General features: G+C 41.1%; 1 protein-coding gene across 4 annotated transcripts in view; it reads right to left on the reverse strand.

Moving 5' to 3' along the window:
- Positions 1–18,991, reverse strand: part of FANCE (FA complementation group E) — a 32,667-nt gene extending 13,676 nt beyond the window's left edge. Inside the window, exons 1-8 of one of the 4 annotated variants that reach the window (XM_083359859.1) lie at positions 18,472–18,991; positions 14,343–14,576; positions 12,433–13,093; positions 11,548–11,592; positions 11,395–11,454; positions 11,063–11,206; positions 2,662–2,785; positions 933–1,008 (exon numbers count right to left, since the gene is read on the reverse strand). In XM_083359859.1, the coding sequence (XP_083215985.1) occupies positions 933–1,008; positions 2,662–2,785; positions 11,063–11,206; positions 11,395–11,454; positions 11,548–11,592; positions 12,433–13,093; positions 14,343–14,566 (1,334 nt within the window). In that variant the 5' untranslated portion in view covers positions 14,567–14,576; positions 18,472–18,991. Of the gene's footprint in view, positions 1–932; positions 1,009–2,661; positions 2,786–11,062; positions 11,207–11,394; positions 11,455–11,547; positions 11,593–12,432; positions 13,094–14,342; positions 14,577–15,461; positions 15,495–15,819; positions 15,977–17,694; positions 17,822–18,471 lie in introns of those variants that run through there. The other 3 variants (XM_083359856.1, XM_083359857.1, XM_083359858.1) reach the window with 3 other exon arrangements.
- Positions 18,992–21,871: the final 2,880 nt, after the last annotated feature.

Below are 21,871 nucleotides of genomic sequence, written 5' to 3' on the forward strand. Positions count from 1 at the left end.
ACCAGACACAGAGAAGCTCCTCCCCACAACCACTCTGTCTATCAGGGTTCAGTTGAAGCCTGTTGTTCCCCATGCAGACCCCTATAGCCTCCAGGCTTCAGGTAAGAACATCCACAGCATCATTTAGTTTGCCCAGGAGGGAGATGTCTGCTGATGATATCTCACCCCATGGCGAAGAATGATCTCTACCAAGGGGCTTCATGTAGATGTTAAAGGGAGTGAGATCACCAAGACCTGCGGCATTCCGCAACACAGGGGCTGCAGCCAGGAGCTCTCATTCCTTATCAACACTAATTGGGACTGGCCTCTGAGAAAGGAGGAGAACCAGCACAAAACCGTGTTTCCAACCCGCAACTCCTGGAGCCAATCCAAAAAGAGAGGAAGGTCAATGGTACCGAAAGCTGACAAGAGGTCAAGAAGAAGTGAGGATGGTTTATAGATATGTCTGCAGTTTGTATTCATATAAAAATGTAACCAACTTTTCAACGCAATTGCATATGTCATATAGTAGCAACTGAATATTCTGGAGCATCAGACAATAACCAGAGTGTCTTTGACTACAGTCTCAATACAGGTAGTCCTCAACTTACGGCCAGTCATTTAATGACCATTCAGAGTTATGACTGCCTCAGAACACTTCCAGCCATCGGAAAATGTTGCCTTGGCAACTGGCTCACATTTTCGACTGGCTGCAGCACTCCACAGTCACGTGACCATGACTTATGTCCTTTTTGCTAATTTCTGGCAAAACCTGCACATTCAGGATAACGGGTTCCTAATTACAACTGAGAGATTCAGACTACAATTGCATGATTTACTTAATAATTGCCATAAAAAAATCACAAAATCAGGTCTGGTCACAACTGCAATTCTAGTCCCAATTCTAGTCGTAAGCTGAGGACTATCTGTACTACATTTGTGTTTCTACTTACCTGAACACCAGCGTCATACATTCCGGTTCCAAACACTCCTCAATTAGCTTGCATACCAATCTCAATTGCTCAAGGCCTGCAAAAACCAAGATTTCAGAAATCCACTTTATATCATTCAAGAATCACAAAAATGCAAAGATGCGTTTGAGTCAAGCTTGAGTCCTAAAGACTGCAGCTATGGGGTTTTTTTGCTAACATTCAGGAAATGGATTACAACTGCATTCATCTGGGATTTATTTCAGCTTCCCAGATTTACCAATAACCCCCAAATCCTGAGTTGATTTCCCATCTAGGTACTAGCCAGGATCAATCTTACTTAGTTTCCAAGATCAGGCAGGTCTGGCTAGGACCTACTACCGGTAGTTGCCACTTGTATTTGCCAATTATTAATCCAGCTATTATTGATGTAACAACATTCTTTATTGGCACAATAATGGGTGGATGACTTTACAAGATGATATAAGTATCTGATTTGGAAATTTCCTAAAAGATCTGACAGGGAGTACAGTACAATAAATATTTTGCCATTTTAATTTGCCCAGTGCTTTAAACAATTGCAGAAGTTTCCAATGCTGAAAACTGATTTAGTTAAAAACTTACGGACAAAGAATTTTTTAAAAAGATTTAATTTATTCAAAAATAAATTGCAGTGCATCTCTATCCAAGCTGGTCTGTTTGTGCTCAAAAAGCCCTCACATTAAGCACACAATCAGTGAGTCACAATAGAGAAGCCACAATAGAAGACAAAATCATAAGTTCTGTGCAAATAAATAGTATTTGTTTTTGCTGCTAGGGCATTATCAGTGAGAAAACCTAGTCCTTGGAACAGACAAAATAAGAACTGTAGGTGAAGAATTCATAATAATTTTGTTTTGAGAAAAGTAGTGATACAGTTACTCTATTACAAGCTTTGGAACTAGATGTAAAAATATGAATAGTAAGAGCCTAAAACATTTAAATTGCTTTGTAATAATTTCATTTGTTAATTAGCCCATTTTATTTGTTTGTACTTCATCATTGCTGTTTTGAAGTTTGCACTCTTGATTTTATTTTTCACACAATATTTCTCGTCATGAATTTACCTTTGTTTCTATTCATCCTATTAGCTTTCTTATAAAGTTTCTATAATAGGCATTTCTTTGGTTGTATTTTTTTTCTCTTTCCTGCACATATTGTAGCAAAAGTGTAAAATCAGATTACAGATTCTAAAAATATCCTACCATAGATGTACCTGGCTTGGACATTTTGGCAGCCTCAAGACCTTCAGGAAAATTTCAATTTAGATAGTCTCAAGAACAACATTTCTATTTCTCTGCTTACTACATACTTGTTTTTTTAACAGCTTACACGAGAAGTGTCCAATGTTGACAATTTTAAGACTTCTGGACTTCAAATTCCAGAACACTCCACCAGCCAGCCATTCTGGAAGTTGAAATCCATAAATCTTAAAACTTGCCAACATTGGATAACCCTGGCTTATACTCAGTGCAGCACAGAAGGCCAAGATCCATCCACACTGGGCCAGTATCCCCCTCTTTATAAAATCTCACATTTTATATTTCTCAATGTTGCAAAACTCATCCAAGTGAAACTTTATTCTGATTCTAATCCTTCAGCACGCAAACACTGAGTTTATTATTGGAAAGAATACTTCACTTCTCAGAAAGTGAGAATTAAGTCTCAGGCAAAACTGAGTAGACCTTATTTAAAGAAGAGTTGTTAAGTTCACCTTGCCCTGGAACTTGCACAATAGAAGAAATTAAGGCGCAACAGACTGGGCGAGGATATTTGGAGCAGAACATCATCAGGGCAGTTGTGAAAGGCCAGGAAGCTGTTTCAGTCAGCGAAAGAATCTACAGATCAAGAAGATAGAAAGGGAATAAATGCTGCCTAGATAATAAACACTGGCTAGGATTACATACTGCATTAAGTTACTATTTAGTTAGTGTTGATGAATCCACCTATTTTGTTTCTGGTTTACTGCTATATGCTTATGATTATGCTCACTAAGCCACCATGGCTTATTCACAAACCATGCCTTAGGTCAAAGTATCATCCAAGAAATAAGAGATGCTGAAAGGAAGAAAAACCCCTTCAGACTGTTTTGCTTGGTGGCAGAAGTCAATATGGTAATAACTTACTAGACCTAAAGAGGCATTCCCCTGATTTGGGAAAATGAGAAGGGGAAATTGGCATGCACATAAATGTTGCCATACACACGCCAATTAGACTGTTGCTTGTTCAGCACAATGAAGGCATTTTGTAAATGTTTTTAGAACTGGCAGTAATTAATTTATGTATATGTTTTTCAAATGATAGTGTAGTGTTTGTCACTTATGGACAAACTGGAAAACTTGTCTATTTACTTATTAAGCAATAGTCCTCCAACATATAATATGCAGAGGGGAGGGAAAGCACCCTATAGCAACATATAGGGAGAATATCTTTATCTACCAGACTAATTGTCTTTGTTTAATTTCTCTTTTAACTGAATTTTGTCATCTCAATTGATTTCCACAAGTTTCTGTAGTTTGGTCTAAATTCTGTGCCTGTTCCAGTATTCTTTTCCTGTTATAGCTCTTGCTTTTTCCCATTTCCTACTTACTAATCTATCCAAGGATATGTTAATTTATGTCTCCAAAACCAAGAATGTTTAAAATTTAAATGTTTACAAAACCTAGGTGCACAGAGAGCATGTGACTTCTAAAGGATGTATGACTAGGCTAGGCAAAATCAGCAGATGGACATAATACTTGCTTTGTTGCTTAATTGAGAAACAGCTAAACAGATGGAGTCAGCTAAAAGGGAGGAAATACTGGAAGGAGTGTTCCATATTTTATTTCTTAAAAATTGCTCCACTCCTAATTAAGGTGTGTGTGTGTGTGTGTGTGTGTGTGTGTGTGTGTATATATATATATATATTTGTTCTCTGAGGTTTTCGCGGGTGCCTGTATGTGGATCCTTGGTTTTTCGGGTTTCTCCCCGCGTAGAACTAAAGGTGTAGGCGCAACGTTTCGACGAAATCCCATCCGTCATCATCAGGCTTGTGGTTTCTGCTTCCTTCTTCTGGGAGAAGTATGTGGCTGTTTGTTTTTCTTTTTTAAACTGCCAGAGGGGGTGTGTTCTGTGAGTGGAAGTGTGCTGATTGGGTGGGGATTATGTGTGTTCTGATTGGGTGGGAGTGTGTTTTGAATGGTGGGGGTGTTCTGATTGGGTGGTGGTGTGTTTTGAGTGGATGGGCTGGTCTCAGCTGCCAGCCTTAGACCTGAGCTGGTGAGTTGTGCTGTTTTTGTTTGCCTTCGTGTTTGTGGTGGTGCCATGTTTTTATAGTGGGTGTCAGTTTGCTTATTATGTGGTTTGGAGGGGTTTAAAGTGGCTGATGTTGCAGCTGTAGTTAGGTTTCTGTTTTGTGGTTGTGCCTCTTTATCATTGTGGGTTCGGATTTGCTTTTTGAATAGTTGTGTGGTGGTGATGTCATGTGATGTTATCATGAGTTTGGGTCTGGTATCATTCTTGGTGGTTGGGACTCGTCTGTCAATCAAGGCAGGTTTCCAAATAGATGGTAGGCGAGAGGTATCATCTCGTTTGTTCATGCTGTGGGGGCGTTTTTCTATCTCAATGGCTTCTCTGATTATTCTGTTGTTAAAATGTTCAATTTTGGCGATAGTTTTGGTTTTTTTAAAATCAATTTCATGTCCCGTGGCTTCAAAGTGTTGGACCAGGGATGAAGTTTGTTCTCCCTTTCTGAGTGAGTTTTTGTGCTCTTCAATGCGTGCACTTATTCTTCTGTTGGTCTGTCCGATGTATGTGGTGGGGCAGGTGGTGCATGGGATTTCATATACTCCTTGGTTTTCTAACCCAATTATGTCCTTGGGGTTTCTTAGGATGGTGGATACTTTTCTGTCTGTGTAGAATGCTGTTTTGATGTTGTGTTTTTGGAGGACTTTGCTGATTCTGTCTGTGGTCCCTTTTAAGTATGGGAGGAGGGCTTTGCCTTTTTCTTGTTCTCTGTCTTGGGTTTTTGTGGGTGTCTCTCTTCGGATTAAGTTGGTAATCATGTTTCTTTGGAATCCATTGGCTGTTAGTACATTAGTGAGGTTGTGTAGTTCGGTTTTTAGGTGTTGTTTGTCAGCTAGTTGTTTTGTTCTGGAGATGAGTGTCTTGGCTACGGAGTTGATCTGTGCTGGGTGGTGGTGTGAGAGTGCATTCAGATAGCGGTTTGTGTGCGTTTTTTTATGGTAGATAGTGTGTCCTAGGGAGCCGTCGGATTTCTTGTAGACTAAAACATCAAGGAAGGGAAGTTGGTTGTTAGCTTCTGTTTCCATGGTGAATTGTATTTTGGGGTGTAGGCTATTGAGGTGTGTGAGGAAGTCATCCAGTTTTTCTTTGCCATGTGGCCAGATTACGAAGGTGTCATCTACGTATCTGAGCCAGAGTTTGGGTTTGTGGTTGGATTTTTCTAGAGCGAGGGTTTCAAAGTGTTCCATGTAGAGGTTTGCGATGACAGGTGAAAGGGGTGATCCCATGGGTGCTCCTTCCATTTGTTTGTATCTTTGTCCATTGTAGATGAAGTATGTGTTAGATAGGCAGTGGTTGGTCAGATCTAGGATGTGTTTTGGGGGGTTGTATTTATTTAGGATAGCTGTCAAGGCTTCTTTGATTGGCACTTGGGTGAAGAGGGATACGACATCGAAGCTAACAAGTAGGTCACAGGGCTGTAACTTTAGTTTACTTATGATCTCTATGAATTGGAATGAATCTTGTACGTGTGAGGTGATGGAATTTGCGTAAGGCTGTAGTTGTTTGGCAAGAAATTTGGCTAGATTTTGTAGAGGTGAGCCTATGGAGCTGACTATGGGTCTGAGAGGGGTTCCTTCTTTGTGTATCTTGGGCAGACCATAGAGCTTGGGACATCTGGATGATTTTTCTCTGGGAATGATTGTTTTCTGGATCTCTTCACTGATGGGGGTGGCTTTTATTTTGGATTTTGTGGTTTTTTCCAGGTAGGTGGTGGGGTCTGTCTTGATGAGTTTGTATGTGGAGTCTCGGAGTAGGTTGGATAATTTGGTATGGTAGTCAGATGAGTTCATTACCACCGTGGCGTTGCCTTTGTCTGCTGGCAGAATGATTATGCTGGTGTCTTTTTTTAGGTTAAGTAGTGCTGTCTGTTCCTCTTTGGGTAAGTTGCTTTTGGGTGGTTTGCTGGTGCAGAGGATGTTGGTAACTTCGAGTCTGATTTTGTTGGCGTCATCAGGGTTGATTTTGGTCAGGCTGGATTCGACTCCGCATATAATGGTTTCCGTGGGAATGTGTTTGGGAGCGACTGCAAAATTAAATCCTTTAGACAGGACGTTGGTTTCGGCTTTGGTGAGAATCCTATCTGAGATGTTGTGCACAGTTTGTTTCATGTGTTGCTGTGGGAGAGGAGGGGTTTGTTTCTGGCGTTCCTTTAGTCTTTGGAGTTTATTGGTGTGTGTGTCTGTTTTGTAGGCAGTCTCTGTTTCAGCTCTCCAGACAGCAATTTGTTTGAATTTGTCCCAAAGTGTGGGGTGGATCTTGTTGCTGAGTTTGAGGTGAAGTGTGAGGAGGTCTCTGTTGATTCGGTCCAGGAGGAATCTTTTTGTGTGGAGTTCGTTTCTGATTAGGGCCAGTTCAGTTCTCATCAGGATGCGTTTGATGGCTGCAGAGTTGGAGTGGAATTTCAATAGGAAGGATGTGGGGATTAAATTTTGATCTCGGCAGTTGCGTAGGAATGTGAGGTCACACAGAATGGAAGCTCTTCGTACTTCGAGTTTTTCGTAGGTCTTGGTTAGCTGGTAGATTTCCTCCCCGTAGAGGTAAGATATTTGTTCTCTGAGGTTTTCGCGGGTGCCTGTATGTGGATCCTTGGTTTTTCGGGTTTCTCCCCGCGTAGAACTAAAGGTGTAGGCGCAACGTTTCGACGAAATCCCATCCGTCATCATCAGGCTTGTGGTTTCTGCTTCCTTCTTCTGGGAGAAGTATGTGGCTGTTTGTTTTTCTTTTTTAAACTGCCAGAGGGGGTGTGTTCTGTGAGTGGAAGTGTGCTGATTGGGTGGGGATTATGTGTGTTCTGATTGGGTGGGAGTGTGTTTTGAATGGTGGGGGTGTTCTGATTGGGTGGTGGTGTGTTTTGAGTGGATGGGCTGGTCTCAGCTGCCAGCCTTAGACCTGAGCTGGTGAGTTGTGCTGTTTTTGTTTGCCTTCGTGTTTGTGGTGGTGCCATGTTTTTATAGTGGGTGTCAGTTTGCTTATTATGTGGTTTGGAGGGGTTTAAAGTGGCTGATGTTGCAGCTGTAGTTAGGTTTCTGTTTTGTGGTTGTGCCTCTTTATCATTGTGGGTTCGGATTTGCTTTTTGAATAGTTGTGTGGTGGTGATGTCATGTGATGTTATCATGAGTTTGGGTCTGGTATCATTCTTGGTGGTTGGGACTCGTCTGTCAATCAAGGCAGGTTTCCAAATAGATGGTAGGCGAGAGGTATCATCTCGTTTGTTCATGCTGTGGGGGCGTTTTTCTATCTCAATGGCTTTCTCCTCACATTCCTACGCAACTGCCGAGATCAAAATTTAATCCCCACATCCTTCCTATTGAAATTCCACTCCAACTCTGCAGCCATCAAACGCATCCTGATGAGAACTGAACTGGCCCTAATCAGAAACGAACTCCACACAAAAAGATTCCTCCTGGACCGAATCAACAGAGACCTCCTCACACTTCACCTCAAACTCAGCAACAAGATCCACCCCACACTTTGGGACAAATTCAAACAAATTGCTGTCTGGAGAGCTGAAACAGAGACTGCCTACAAAACAGACACACACACCAATAAACTCCAAAGACTAAAGGAACGCCAGAAACAAACCCCTCCTCTCCCACAGCAACACATGAAACAAACTGTGCACAACATCTCAGATAGGATTCTCACCAAAGCCGAAACCAACGTCCTGTCTAAAGGATTTAATTTTGCAGTCGCTCCCAAACACATTCCCACGGAAACCATTATATGCGGAGTCGAATCCAGCCTGACCAAAATCAACCCTGATGACGCCAACAAAATCAGACTCGAAGTTACCAACATCCTCTGCACCAGCAAACCACCCAAAAGCAACTTACCCAAAGAGGAACAGACAGCACTACTTAACCTAAAAAAAGACACCAGCATAATCATTCTGCCAGCAGACAAAGGCAACGCCACGGTGGTAATGAACTCATCTGACTACCATACCAAATTATCCAACCTACTCCGAGACTCCACATACAAACTCATCAAGACAGACCCCACCACCTACCTGGAAAAAACCACAAAATCCAAAATAAAAGCCACCCCCATCAGTGAAGAGATCCAGAAAACAATCATTCCCAGAGAAAAATCATCCAGATGTCCCAAGCTCTATGGTCTGCCCAAGATACACAAAGAAGGAACCCCTCTCAGACCCATAGTCAGCTCCATAGGCTCACCTCTACAAAATCTAGCCAAATTTCTTGCCAAACAACTACAGCCTTACGCAAATTCCATCACCTCACACGTACAAGATTCATTCCAATTCATAGAGATCATAAGTAAACTAAAGTTACAGCCCTGTGACCTACTTGTTAGCTTCGATGTCGTATCCCTCTTCACCCAAGTGCCAATCAAAGAAGCCTTGACAGCTATCCTAAATAAATACAACCCCCCAAAACACATCCTAGATCTGACCAACCACTGCCTATCTAACACATACTTCATCTACAATGGACAAAGATACAAACAAATGGAAGGAGCACCCATGGGATCACCCCTTTCACCTGTCATCGCAAACCTCTACATGGAACACTTTGAAACCCTCGCTCTAGAAAAATCCAACCACAAACCCAAACTCTGGCTCAGATACGTAGATGACACCTTCGTAATCTGGCCACATGGCAAAGAAAAACTGGATGACTTCCTCACACACCTCAATAGCCTACACCCCAAAATACAATTCACCATGGAAACAGAAGCTAACAACCAACTTCCCTTCCTTGATGTTTTAGTCTACAAGAAATCCGACGGCTCCCTAGGACACACTATCTACCATAAAAAAAACGCACACAAACCGCTATCTGAATGCACTCTCACACCACCACCCAGCACAGATCAACTCCGTAGCCAAGACACTCATCTCCAGAACAAAACAACTAGCTGACAAACAACACCTAAAAACCGAACTACACAACCTCACTAATGTACTAACAGCCAATGGATTCCAAAGAAACATGATTACCAACTTAATCCGAAGAGAGACACCCACAAAAACCCAAGACAGAGAACAAGAAAAAGGCAAAGCCCTCCTCCCATACTTAAAAGGGACCACAGACAGAATCAGCAAAGTCCTCCAAAAACACAACATCAAAACAGCATTCTACACAGACAGAAAAGTATCCACCATCCTAAGAAACCCCAAGGACATAATTGGGTTAGAAAACCAAGGAGTATATGAAATCCCATGCACCACCTGCCCCACCACATACATCGGACAGACCAACAGAAGAATAAGTGCACGCATTGAAGAGCACAAAAACTCACTCAGAAAGGGAGAACAAACTTCATCCCTGGTCCAACACTTTGAAGCCACGGGACATGAAATTGATTTTAAAAAAACCAAAACTATCGCCAAAATTGAACATTTTAACAACAGAATAATCAGAGAAGCCATTGAGATAGAAAAACGCCCCCACAGCATGAACAAACGAGATGATACCTCTCGCCTACCATCTATTTGGAAACCTGCCTTGATTGACAGACGAGTCCCAACCACCAAGAATGATACCAGACCCAAACTCATGATAACATCACATGACATCACCACCACACAACTATTCAAAAAGCAAATCCGAACCCACAATGATAAAGAGGCACAACCACAAAACAGAAACCTAACTACAGCTGCAACATCAGCCACTTTAAACCCCTCCAAACCACATAATAAGCAAACTGACACCCACTATAAAAACATGGCACCACCACAAACACGAAGGCAAACAAAAACAGCACAACTCACCAGCTCAGGTCTAAGGCTGGCAGCTGAGACCAGCCCATCCACTCAAAACACACCACCACCCAATCAGAACACCCCCACCATTCAAAACACACTCCCACCCAATCAGAACACACATAATCCCCACCCAATCAGCACACTTCCACTCACAGAACACACCCCCTCTGGCAGTTTAAAAAAGAAAAACAAACAGCCACATACTTCTCCCAGAAGAAGGAAGCAGAAACCACAAGCCTGATGATGACGGATGGGATTTCGTCGAAACGTTGCGCCTACACCTTTAGTTCTACGCGGGGAGAAACCCGAAAAACCAAGGATCCATATATATATATATATATATATATATATATATATATATATATATATATATATATATACACACACACACATATATATATATACATACATACAGTTTTTAAGAAGAGACTGGCCAGCCATTTGTCTGAAATGGTATAGGGTTTCCTGCCTGAGCAGGGGGTTGGACTAGATGACCTCCAAGGTCCCTTCCAACTTTATATATATATATACACACACACACATATATATATACATATACATATACATACACACACACACACATATATATATATATAATCTTTTCCCATGTATACAAAGAAGCAGGTGGAGATAACACAGAAACTATTTGGATTAAAAATACCATATCTTTGCTTCTCCTTCACTCTATACTCTCCCTATTCCTCCACCAACAGGTTTTTTTTAATCAATAAAGGACTCTATTTGTAGCTCAGGATTGAAATAAGGGTCCCTCCGTGCTCTCTGAGCTTGGTTGTTTTCACGCAGACCACGATCCAAACTATTTGTTTTGGCTTTTATTCAAACTTTTTTCAAATATTTTTCACCAGTATCATTTAGGATGAGATCCAAATATATGAACAATAACATAACACAATATATAATCACTGTTTATGCAGAAAGTCAAAATAAGTGAGCATTCAAGGAGTTACTTTTCTTAAAGTACAGGAGTTCTGGATATTTTAACCATGAAAATGCCAGAGATAAATGTAAAATCCATAAATGACTGGTTTTTTTAACCACTTTTCTTCTTTACCTGTTTCAGATTCTCAATACATACCCGAGATAAGAAAAGCTTTTCAGCAAGTATTGCTGCCTTCTTGTAGCCAAGTTCAGGTGAAAGTGCTGCTATCCAGCAACAGAACTGCAGAAGCTCATTCTCTGGGCATTCTGAAAGTTTGAGCAGTGAACATAAATCTTCTAGCTAAAGGAAAGAAGACAGTATTGCTCAAGTAATTCATTGGCCCAAATCACTTGTATTTGGATCAGTTACAAATGGGATTCAAGATCAGCTGTTTGGTTTCAATAAAGACCTGAAGCCTAACCAAATACTCTTATTTGGAAGCCCATTTATGAATCTTCAAATAAAGTATAATTTTTCACCCAACTAACCTGACCTGGAGTACACTCATTCAGAATCTGTAGCTCGGGAGGGGCAGCTCCATTGGAACACTGAAAGGAAAAAAAAAACAAAAACAAAACTATAGAGATTGTGAAGAATACAGGCTATCTAGCCCAATAGCAAATTCAGTGAAAAATACTTACATCAAACTGCATTTCTAGCAATTCTTTAAGTTTTGATATATGGTTCTAAAAAACAGGAAAAAAAATGTCAGATGAATCACTCTTAGTACCAGGGTTAAAGCCTCAGAGTATTCTAACTTAAGCTATTTATAAATGCAAGTTTAAAAGTTTTAAAAACATACACTACTGAAATTCTAGGATAAGAAGCAGCAGTTGAAAAAAGAGACAGAAGCTCCTGGTTCAGACTGTACATCTGCATAAAAATATGTGTCAGTCCTGATGTCTATTTTCAAAACTAAAACAATTTTTGCCTTCTTTCACTTCCTTAAAAATATATGGCTTGTTGTCAGGACCCACCCCAAACCACATCTTAGGAAGACAAAATTCTTGGAGACAAATCTATTCCAAAAAGAATATTTACTATGACATGCTTGGTTGTAGGAAACGAGACAGGACTTAATATTATTCCACGAAGTAAACCCTTATAAAGAGTTCCCGGTTTAACCCCCCTTAACCCCATTTGGTCAGTCCCCCATCCTTTATCTCGTATCATCCCTCTCGTGGGAAAAAGGAACTTAGGACCCTTCATGTTTATTGCTCTCTTCCGTGACACAAGCCAGATGCTAGCCCCCCCTTTTGTTTCCCCAGTTCAAAAGGCTTCTCCTTTCCTTTGAATGCCTAATACCGGTTCAATACACATCCATTCTCTTCTCTTCGGGAGATGGCAGAATCCATGGAATAATGTTTGAAACATTCCATTTATGAATATGATATAAATGGATTCTGACACTTGTTCTAGTTGTCACTGACAGAAAAGATGGATGCAAAGCCTCACTGGGAATATGTTTGTACCCTTAATTCATCAACAAAGCAAAATAGTATAAGAATTTAGAAGAGTTTACGTACTTTCATACGATCAGGAACCTCTGTTACAGTGTCATGCTTGGAACTCTGGCTGAAAATTCTCTTTTCTACTTCATCGTCTTTGAAAGAGAACTGATTGACGCTACTTAGGCAGTGAACATCTTCATTTCCAAAAGTGTCCAGTTCTTTCTCTGTGCTTTCTGTTCCAACATCCTGCAGTTCAGATTCTGGTTGAGAAATTTCTGTAGCCAACTTAATGTCCAGTTGGGACCTCTTCCTCTGATTCTCTTCTTCAAGATTCAGAGATTCTTCAGATGCTTTTCTTTTTTTCCTAATCTGCGATCCAGACTGAAAATTATTTCCAGCTGGCACCAAGCAAGGCTTTTCCAGTTTAACAAACCAGTTTAATTTTCTTTCCAAATTAGCATTGCTGCTACTATGGGTCATAATCTTCTGGCATAAACATTTCAGTTGTTGTTGGCATATACTGGACAGCAAGATAGGGGTCAAAAAGCTCCTCTCTTCCATCCCCGCTTGTAGTAAATCCCTTAATCTCTGTACCCATAAATCTGGATTGGGATCTTTTCTAGAGGCCTGAAGCAGACAGCTGAGGCAGTCCTTTGGCACTGTAGATTGTACTATAAGCAACAAGGAAAAGAGATTTCTTTGGCACAACACTGGAAGCAGCATCAATACTGGTTTCCTGAAATAATTATGTAGAAGATAGAAAGGAAAAAAACACATTTCTTCAATTAGTATAAGACTAAAATGTTCATTATGTAACACAGACAGTGCAATTCATTGTACAGCACACTACAGGCAATATTTTTATTTTATTATTACCCCAACAGGCCTTATTTCCTTTAGAAGTGCAAGGCAATGGACATCAAGGTACCCTCTCATTTCATTCTTATAACATCTATCCTGTGAGGTGCAGATTGAGGATCACAGATGATTGAGTTAGTAAGATGCATAATAAGTTTCAAAATGGAGGGAAGATTTGAATCTGGGTGCACCAGGTTCCAACCCAAGATTTAACCACCACACCAGCTATAATGGAATTCTCTCTGAATCTAGGAATGGTGATGGAGACTTGCAAAAAATTGCAGGTCATAAATATTATCACCAGGCAAAATGGAATAACATCTACCCAGTTAGAAAAAAGAATCAGAGGCTTTGCCTTAACATAACTGATTAGTGGCCACATGACCACGGAAGACGTCCTCGGACAAACGCTGGCTCTTCGGCTTTGAAACGGAGATGAGCACCGGCCCCTAGAGTCGGAAACGACTAGCACGCATGTGCGGGGGAACCTTTACCTTTACCTTTAAAGCAAATATATCCAGTCCCCAAGATTTGACTCCTTTTCCTTTCAATATATCTGTCTAATGAGGCTCTGTTGAGAATCTTGGCTTCAGGGAATTGTTTGGGTTTGTCACCAACCTTACAAACAGTGGATTATTACCATGTGTTGAACAGCCATTTTCCACCATCTTATGCTACTGACAGGTATAGACACACTACCGCATTCCAGATCCTCTCTTGTTATTAAACTACATCCTTCATCACTGACTGCATTGTCTGGAGCTGCTTGAAATTATAATTAACAGTATTTGGAGTGCCACAAGTTATCTATTGCTGAACTAGTTAAATGTCTTGCAGATGCATGAAGAACTCAGAATCTTACAAACCAAGCCCACATGTGATTTTAACATATCACAGACCCATAACTGAAATGCATCTAGGACCGGTAAAGTAGGATCCTGATTTTTCTAGGATTCCACATTATAAAAAAAACTTCTTTTCCTTAGAAAGCAAGGAAGACAAGAAAGAGAAGGGGTATAGAACTGCCATATTAATCTTCATCTTCACTGGTTCTTGAGAGGAATATTACCTTTCAGAATCCCTAAATAGGCCCCTCACCTTTCTAATGAGAAGCAAGCCTAACTCACGTGGTAAGAGTCTTGTTGGGCTCTTCAAGCACTGGTTCTTGAGAGCACAGTTTCTCAGTGAAGATCTGCCAATTGAAGTGTTGCCTTCCTTTTTCTACAGGGAGCGACTGTTGAAGAGTTCGAAAGGCAGCCATGGCCCCCCATTGTCCAGACATCAATGTGCAGAGAAGAAGTCGAGAAGAATTATCAAATCGCTGCAGCAAAGAAGCCATAGGGATAGCCATATTGATAGACCTGTTGATCAAATTCAAATACTGTATGTATATACCTACATGCACAGATTATATGTACGCACAAAGACACACACACATATACATAGCATATAAGTATATATAATTATAAAAATACACACAGACACACATAAAAACTTTGGGGGGGAAACTTTTGACAACAGTGATAGTGAAGCAATATGATTTTACAGATCTGTTTTAAAATATACGGCTCCGAACTTGGATATCTGCAGGACCACCCTTTGATTTATTTAATAAAAAAGAAAAAAAGAGCAAAAATAGATATGAAAAAAATGCAAGAGAAAAATACAATAACTATAAACTGTGAATATAAGGACATCTTATGCGTATACAGCAATAGCACTTAGATTTATATTTATTTATTTATTTATTTTATTACATTTATATACCGCCCTTTCCCGGAGGACTCAGGGCGGTTTACAGGGTAATTAAAAACCAAAAATACAAAAGTTAAAAACCAAGTTTAAAAAAGATTAAATTTATCCCTGTACAAATAAAACCCCAATTAAAATAAATTAATCCTCAGCCTGGGCCAGAGAGCTCGAAGAGCCAGGTCTTCAGGCCCCGGCGGAATGAACGGAGGTCGGGGGCACCCTACAGTGCTTTACAGCACTCTCTGAGTGGTTTACAAATGTCAGCATAATTGCCCCCAACAATCTGGGTCCTCATTTTACCGATTTTGGAAAGATGGAAGGCTGAGTAAATTTTGAGCCAGTCAGGATTAAACTCCTGGCTATGGGCAGAGTTAGCCTGTAATCCTGCCTTCTAACCACTGTGCCACCACATAGTTTCAATAAAACATAATCATGATCATATTTTATTGTAATCATCCATAACTGTTTATAGACAACTAATTCATAACACTTACCGGTAAGTAATTGAGGCCATAAAATTACCTAAATGACTCCAAAGCAAAAATACGTTGGTCCAAATTGAAATGTCAGTAAATGTTGTAACTGCAAATGTGGCATTTAACAAATGGCATTTAGCATTTTTTAAGAAAGAAAATGATAAAAACTCATTGTTATCATCCACTTGATTTAATTTAAAAATCCCACCATGCATTTAGTTCTTCCATAACCTTAGCTGGAGATTTGGATTCTGTAAATCAAATGTATTTTTCCAGAAAAAAAATATATAAGTAGTCTTCAGCTTATGACCACGACTGAGCCCAAAATTTCTGTTGCTAAGTGAGATAGTTGTTAGGCAAATTTTCTTTTTCTTACCATAATTGTAAGTGAATCACTGCAGTTAAGTTAGTGAAAAGATTGGTAAGTGAATCTGGCTTCCCCATTGACTCTGCTTGTCAGACGGTCCCAAAAGGTGATTACATGACTGTCTCATAAATATGGTAAATATGAATAGAGTTGCCTAGCATCTGAATTTTGATCATTTGACCCATAGGGATGCTGCAAGAGCCATATGAAAAGTAGTCACAAGTCATTTTTTTCAGTGCCGTTGTAACTTCAAATAATCACTAAATGACTTGTTAAGTCAAGACTACCGGTACCAGAGTTTTCAAATTGATGATAGTAACATGAGATACAGCACATTTATCATATTTTGAACCAAAACAGGGTTACATGTGAACACTACACATGGGCCCAGAAAGAACAATTTACACTTAAGACCCCTAGAATTTAATACTAGTCAAATGCATAATGGTACAATTCAGAATTTGGAAAACCAAAGCCACCATCGCTAACAATAGCATTTTCAAAGATATCTTTAGAGCCCAACAGATATGTATGAAAATATGTAGCAAGCGAGTTTTACAAAAATATTTTCTAAATATTAGTATAGGAATTCCATGCCAGATATAACGAATCCAGGGAATTTCATTCATCTTTGTATTTTAGTATTTATTTCCCTGTTCACCGCCCTGAGTCCTTCGGGAGAAGGGCGGTATACAAATTAAATTAAATAATTATTATTATTATTATTATTATTATTATTATTATTATTATTATTATTATTATTATTATTATTATTATTATTATTATTATTATTATTATTATTACTGCTAAGCTTGTAAGCCGCCCTGGGTCTTCGGAGAAGGGCGGGATATAAATGTAATAAAAATAAAAATAAATAAATAAATCTGAAGCATATTTATTCTGCCCCAAAGGTTAAATCTGCAGGTTATCTTCCCCCTGTGTTTCTGCCCATATTATGGAATCTGGAAGAGAAGGCTCCCACTGCTGCCAACCCTTACAGAACAGAACATCATCAGCAAGAAAACCAGGGCTGGACATTCTTGGCCACTCTCAGTTCTCTGGAGCAAGAGTCCCATATCAGACTGGCCTCGATTCTGCTTATCCTTTGTAAAACCATAAGATCTGGCTATTTCAGCAGACCTCTGGAAGTTGCCTTAGTCTTTTCTGGATGGGATTATTCTATGCTCTGTGGGCCTTTGGCGTCTAGTCATGCCAGCCACATGACCACGGAGACATCCTCGGACAAGCACTGGCTCTTCGGCTTTGAAACGGAGATGAGCAATGGCCCCTGGAGTCGGAAACGACTAGCACGCATGTGCGGGGGAACCTTTACCTATTCTATGGTTGTTATTTATTATTTCTGTGTCTTTATATTGTTACATTTGCCTTCTAGTCTTATTACTGTTCTGAAGTCCGTAAGCCATTCCAACTTCGACATGATTGGCATGAAATAAGCCTAGAAAAATAAGCAATGTGTTCAAATCAAATGTATCAAAACAGTTTACACCAGTGTTCCTCAACCTTAGCAACACTGGCAACTACCAGAATTCCTCAGTGAGCAATAATGATAATAAGCCTTAAGAACAAATGCATACAAAACCAGAATTGAGAAGACAGCAACAGGTAGCAAGTGCCGCCTCTGCAAAGTAGCTGAAGAAACAGTGGATCACTTGGTTAGCTGCTGCAAGATACCAACTGACTACAAACAACCACATGGCAAATGAAGAAGTTAAAGTGTTCTGGGACTTTAGAATTCAAACAGACATAACATCCAGACAACTGTTGATAAGATAGATTAAAAAAAAAGGTCTGGATAGTGGACATGGAGTACCTGGAGACAGAAGAGAAGACAAAGAATTGGAGAAGATAACAAAATACAAATACCTGCAAATAGAAATAGAATGACTGTGGCAAAAGAAAGCAACAGTAGTATCAATAGTAATAGGTGGCTTGGAAGCAATCCCAAAATAACTGGAGCACCACTTGAACACCATTGGCATGACAAAATCACGAGTCAATTGCGAAAGGCAGCTTTGTTTGGAACAGCTTACATCCTGCCGTGATACCTTTAACAACATCAAACAACATTTGTCTATCCCAGATCTTTGGAAAGGACTACATAGATGGATAAAAATGCCAGATTCAGTCACACTACAGTTACAATCGTAATGATAATAACAAACAGAAAGCACCAGCAACATAACATCCCAAACATAACAATTATTGATAAGAAAGACACAGTGCCTGGAGACAGCAAAAGAGGAAAAACCTGGAGAAAATCACAAAACAGAAAGACCTACAAATACAAGTAGGTCGACTGGGGCAAAAGAAAGCAAAAATAGTACCAGTAGCGATAGGGGCCTTGAGATCAATCCCCAAAACATCTGCTTGAACACCATCGTCACGGACAAAATCACCCTCTGCCAACTGCAAATGGCAGTTTTTTACTCACAGCAGCTTACATACGGCATCGATACCTTTAGTATTTATAAAACATCTGCCTAACCCAGGTCCTTGGGAAGGACTCAGCAGGTAAATAAAAATGCTAAATCCAGTCTAAACATCTGGCCGACTCCATAGTAATAATTAGCAGCAGCAGCAGCAGCAGCAGCAGCAGCGTTTATTTGGCGATCTACCCCCCACCCCGAGCCCCACCGTTACCTGCTCCCAGCCCCACAACCTTTTCAGCTCTGATCTTTTTCCTTCCCGCGCTCTAGTTCCGCAAGGGAGACACTCCAATGCGATTGGCGGCAGGCGGGGCAGCGAGGTCCTCAGAGATATAAAAAGTGAAGAGTATACACCCCTCTCCACCCAAACCAGAGATGAGACTTCCTAGATCCACATGTATCGCCCCTCGAAGAGAAAACCAAATAAAGACGGATCCCTTTCCTCATTTGATTACCGTTTTCTTCCGTGGAATTATATCTCGTTAACATAGTTTATTTCATTTCTTTTTTTTTTCTTTTTTTTGGAAGAGTTGAGGTGAATTTCGCTTTCCCCTAGCATACACACAGATCGGTCAAAATGTGAGGAAGGGAACTGTTCCGAAGGCACCTAGTGCGGGCGTGTAGTTTTTATGTTCATAAATCATTTCGCCAATTTTTTTACTGTATAGTCTACGCCAGGGGTAGGCAACCTCGGCTCTTTTATGACTCATGGACTTCAACTCCCAGAATTCCTGAGTCAGCATAGCTGACTCAGGAATTCTGGGAGTTGAAGTCCATGAGTCATAAAAGAGCCGAGGTTGCCTGCCCCTGGTCTACGCTATATGTTTACATGCTAATAAGCTATATCTTAATACGCTGTGAACAGGGCTATGTTATGTAGTTAAAGGTATCCGTGATACTTTTGTTTTTAGCTCTAGATGTGCTTGGTTCCGATTCCAACCAATTTTCTTCGACTTGGAAGTGAAAACTTGCTGATATCACTCAGTGACAGAAATCCACTTCTCAGAGAAAAATACAAAAGAGGTCGCTCTTATTTTTTGCAACTCGTGCTTGAATATTACATTTAAAAGCACGGCGTGGCTATCGACCAGGAAAGACATCCGGGCTTCCTCTTTAATATGCATCCGAAAAGTCTCTTAAGAGGCAGTCAGAGACGCACCAAGCTTTGGCGTGAAACTAAGCCCTGAAGTGGGAGGTCGACCTCCTTTAGGACAGAGATGGGGAACTATGGCCCTTTTACGACTTGTGGACTTCAACTCCCAGAATTCCTGAGCCAGTATGGCTCGCTCAGGAATTCTGGGAGAATAGAATAGAGCTGGAAGGGACCTTAGAGGTCTTCTAGTCCACCCCCGTTCAAGCAAGAGGACCTATACCATCTCAGACAAGTGACTGTCTAGCCCAGGGGTCGGCAACCTGAAAAAGGAAAAGAGCCACTGGGAACCGGTTCCATCACACATAAAAAAAGTGGGAGCTGCGTGCGTGTGTCCATGCACGCGCATGCGCAAAAAACATTTTGCGCATGCGCAAAATGGTTTTTTCTTGCGCATGCGTGGACGCGCGCGTTTGCCATTTTTTTATGTGTGATGGAACCGGTTCCCGGTTGCGCGACGGCGATGGCCCGTCTGCAAAGCTGCCGCTTTCGGCAGCCTGCAAACATGCCGCGGCAGCTTTCTCAAAGAGCAGCGCCACTTCCCGTTCGCGCAGAGGTATGCACGCACCTCTCCGAACAACCGTAGGTGCACGCGCACCTCCCCAAACCTTTGGAGAGGTGCACGCACACCTCTGCACGAACAAGCAGTGGCGCCACTCTTTGAGAAAGCTGCGGCGGCACGTTTGTGGTCTGCTGAAAGCGGCAGCTTTGCAGACGGGCCGCGGCAGCTTTCTCAAAGAGCGGCGCCGCTGCCCGTTCGCGCGGAGGTACGCGCGCACCTCTCCAAACATTTGGAGAGGTGCGCACGCGCCTCTCGGAATGGGCAGCGGCGCCGCTTCTTGGGAAAGCTGCCGCGGCCCGTCTGCAGAGCTGCCGCTTTCGGCAGCCTGCAAACGTGCCGCGGCAGCTTTCTCAAAGAGCGGCGCCGCTGCCCGTTCGCGCGGAGGTGCACACGCACCACTGCCTGTTCGAAGAGGTGCGTGCGCACCGGGCGGCTGGGAGCAGCAGGAGATGGCTTAAAGAGCCGCATGCGGCTCCGGAGCCGCGGGTTGCCAACCCGTGGTCTAGCCTCTTAACTCTCCAGTAATGGAGCACCCACGATTTCTAGAAGGAAACTCTTCCACTGGTTAATTGTCCTCACTGTCAGGAAGTTTCTCCTTAATTCCAGGTTGCTTCTTCTCTTTGATCAGTTTTCCAACCATTGTTTCTTGTCCTGCCCCCTGGTGCTTTGGTGAATAACGTTGACCCCCTCTTCTTGGTGGCAGCCCCTCAAATACTGGAATATTATCACGTCTCCCCTATTTCTTTTCTTTAGACTAGCCAGACCCAAATCCTGCAGCCGTTCTTCATGTTTTAGTCTCCAGGCCTTTAATTATTTAGCTGCTCTTCTCTGATTTTTTTTCCCAAACAATCAACATCTTTTATGTGATATGGTGACCAAAATTTTTTGAAGTCCAGAATGGTTCCCCACCTCTGCTTTAGGGGCAAGCCACTTCCAGGTCCCACGTAGGAATGCACTCTCTCCTATTTGTTCCTGGAGAGAAAACTATTGCATATCAGGAGACCAGATTTTTAAAAAGGAATTCTGGACAGGGATTTTTGGGAGTTGAAGTCAAGTAACTAGGGTGAGAAACACTGCTTTAGAATAAAAAGAGAAACACCTTTTAATGTTGAGAAGAAACCTTTAAAATGGAAAGCGAATAATGTGACATAAAATTCTTCGTATTCAAGTGGAAAACCAATCATGGACAAGTGTCTGCGCACATACCCATCAACCCCCCCCCCAAAAATTTGTTCTTATAAAAGCATTTTTTCAAATGTGGCAACTTTAACATGCGTGGATTTGCTGACTAGGGAATTCTGGGAGCACAACACATTTAAAATTGCCACTTTGGAAAACTTGTATTAAAAAAATATAAGCACATTTTTATTTTTTTATTATTTTGTATTTGTAATAGCTTTTGACTAGAAATGAAATTATATCATTGTAAAGGATTTCTCAAGTAGGTTATTAAAAAATTACACTAGTTCCACTGGAATTGTTTTGCACTCCAGTCCCTCTTTTGTAGATACTAAGTATTCATGCCCTTGTTTACAGCAATGAAAGTATTGTTCCATCAACATCCCTTGATGGCAATCTATCAAGCACTATAGGTCAATAGTGATCAAATTTAAACTACTGGGAATTGTGGATACTGAAAATCTAGACCAGGGGTGTCAAACTGCCAGCTGTTGGCCCGTTGCATCATGCGGAGGCTGTGCCCACCCCAGTTCTAGCAATGCAAAAAAAGTATGTAGACTGAAGACTGGAAATTCCATTTTAGAAGAATTTAAAGCCATACTGTATTGGTTCAAGGAAAGATAATAAGCAGTAGTATCTATTTATATGCAATGGAAGAAACAAACTAAATCCAATTTCGGGGGCCCCCGAAAGCCCTAATAAGCAGGCATATACATAGAATGA

Source organism: Vipera ursinii (genome assembly GCF_947247035.1).
Source record: "Vipera ursinii genome assembly, chromosome: 3".
Taxonomy (NCBI): Eukaryota; Metazoa; Chordata; class Lepidosauria; order Squamata; family Viperidae; genus Vipera; species Vipera ursinii.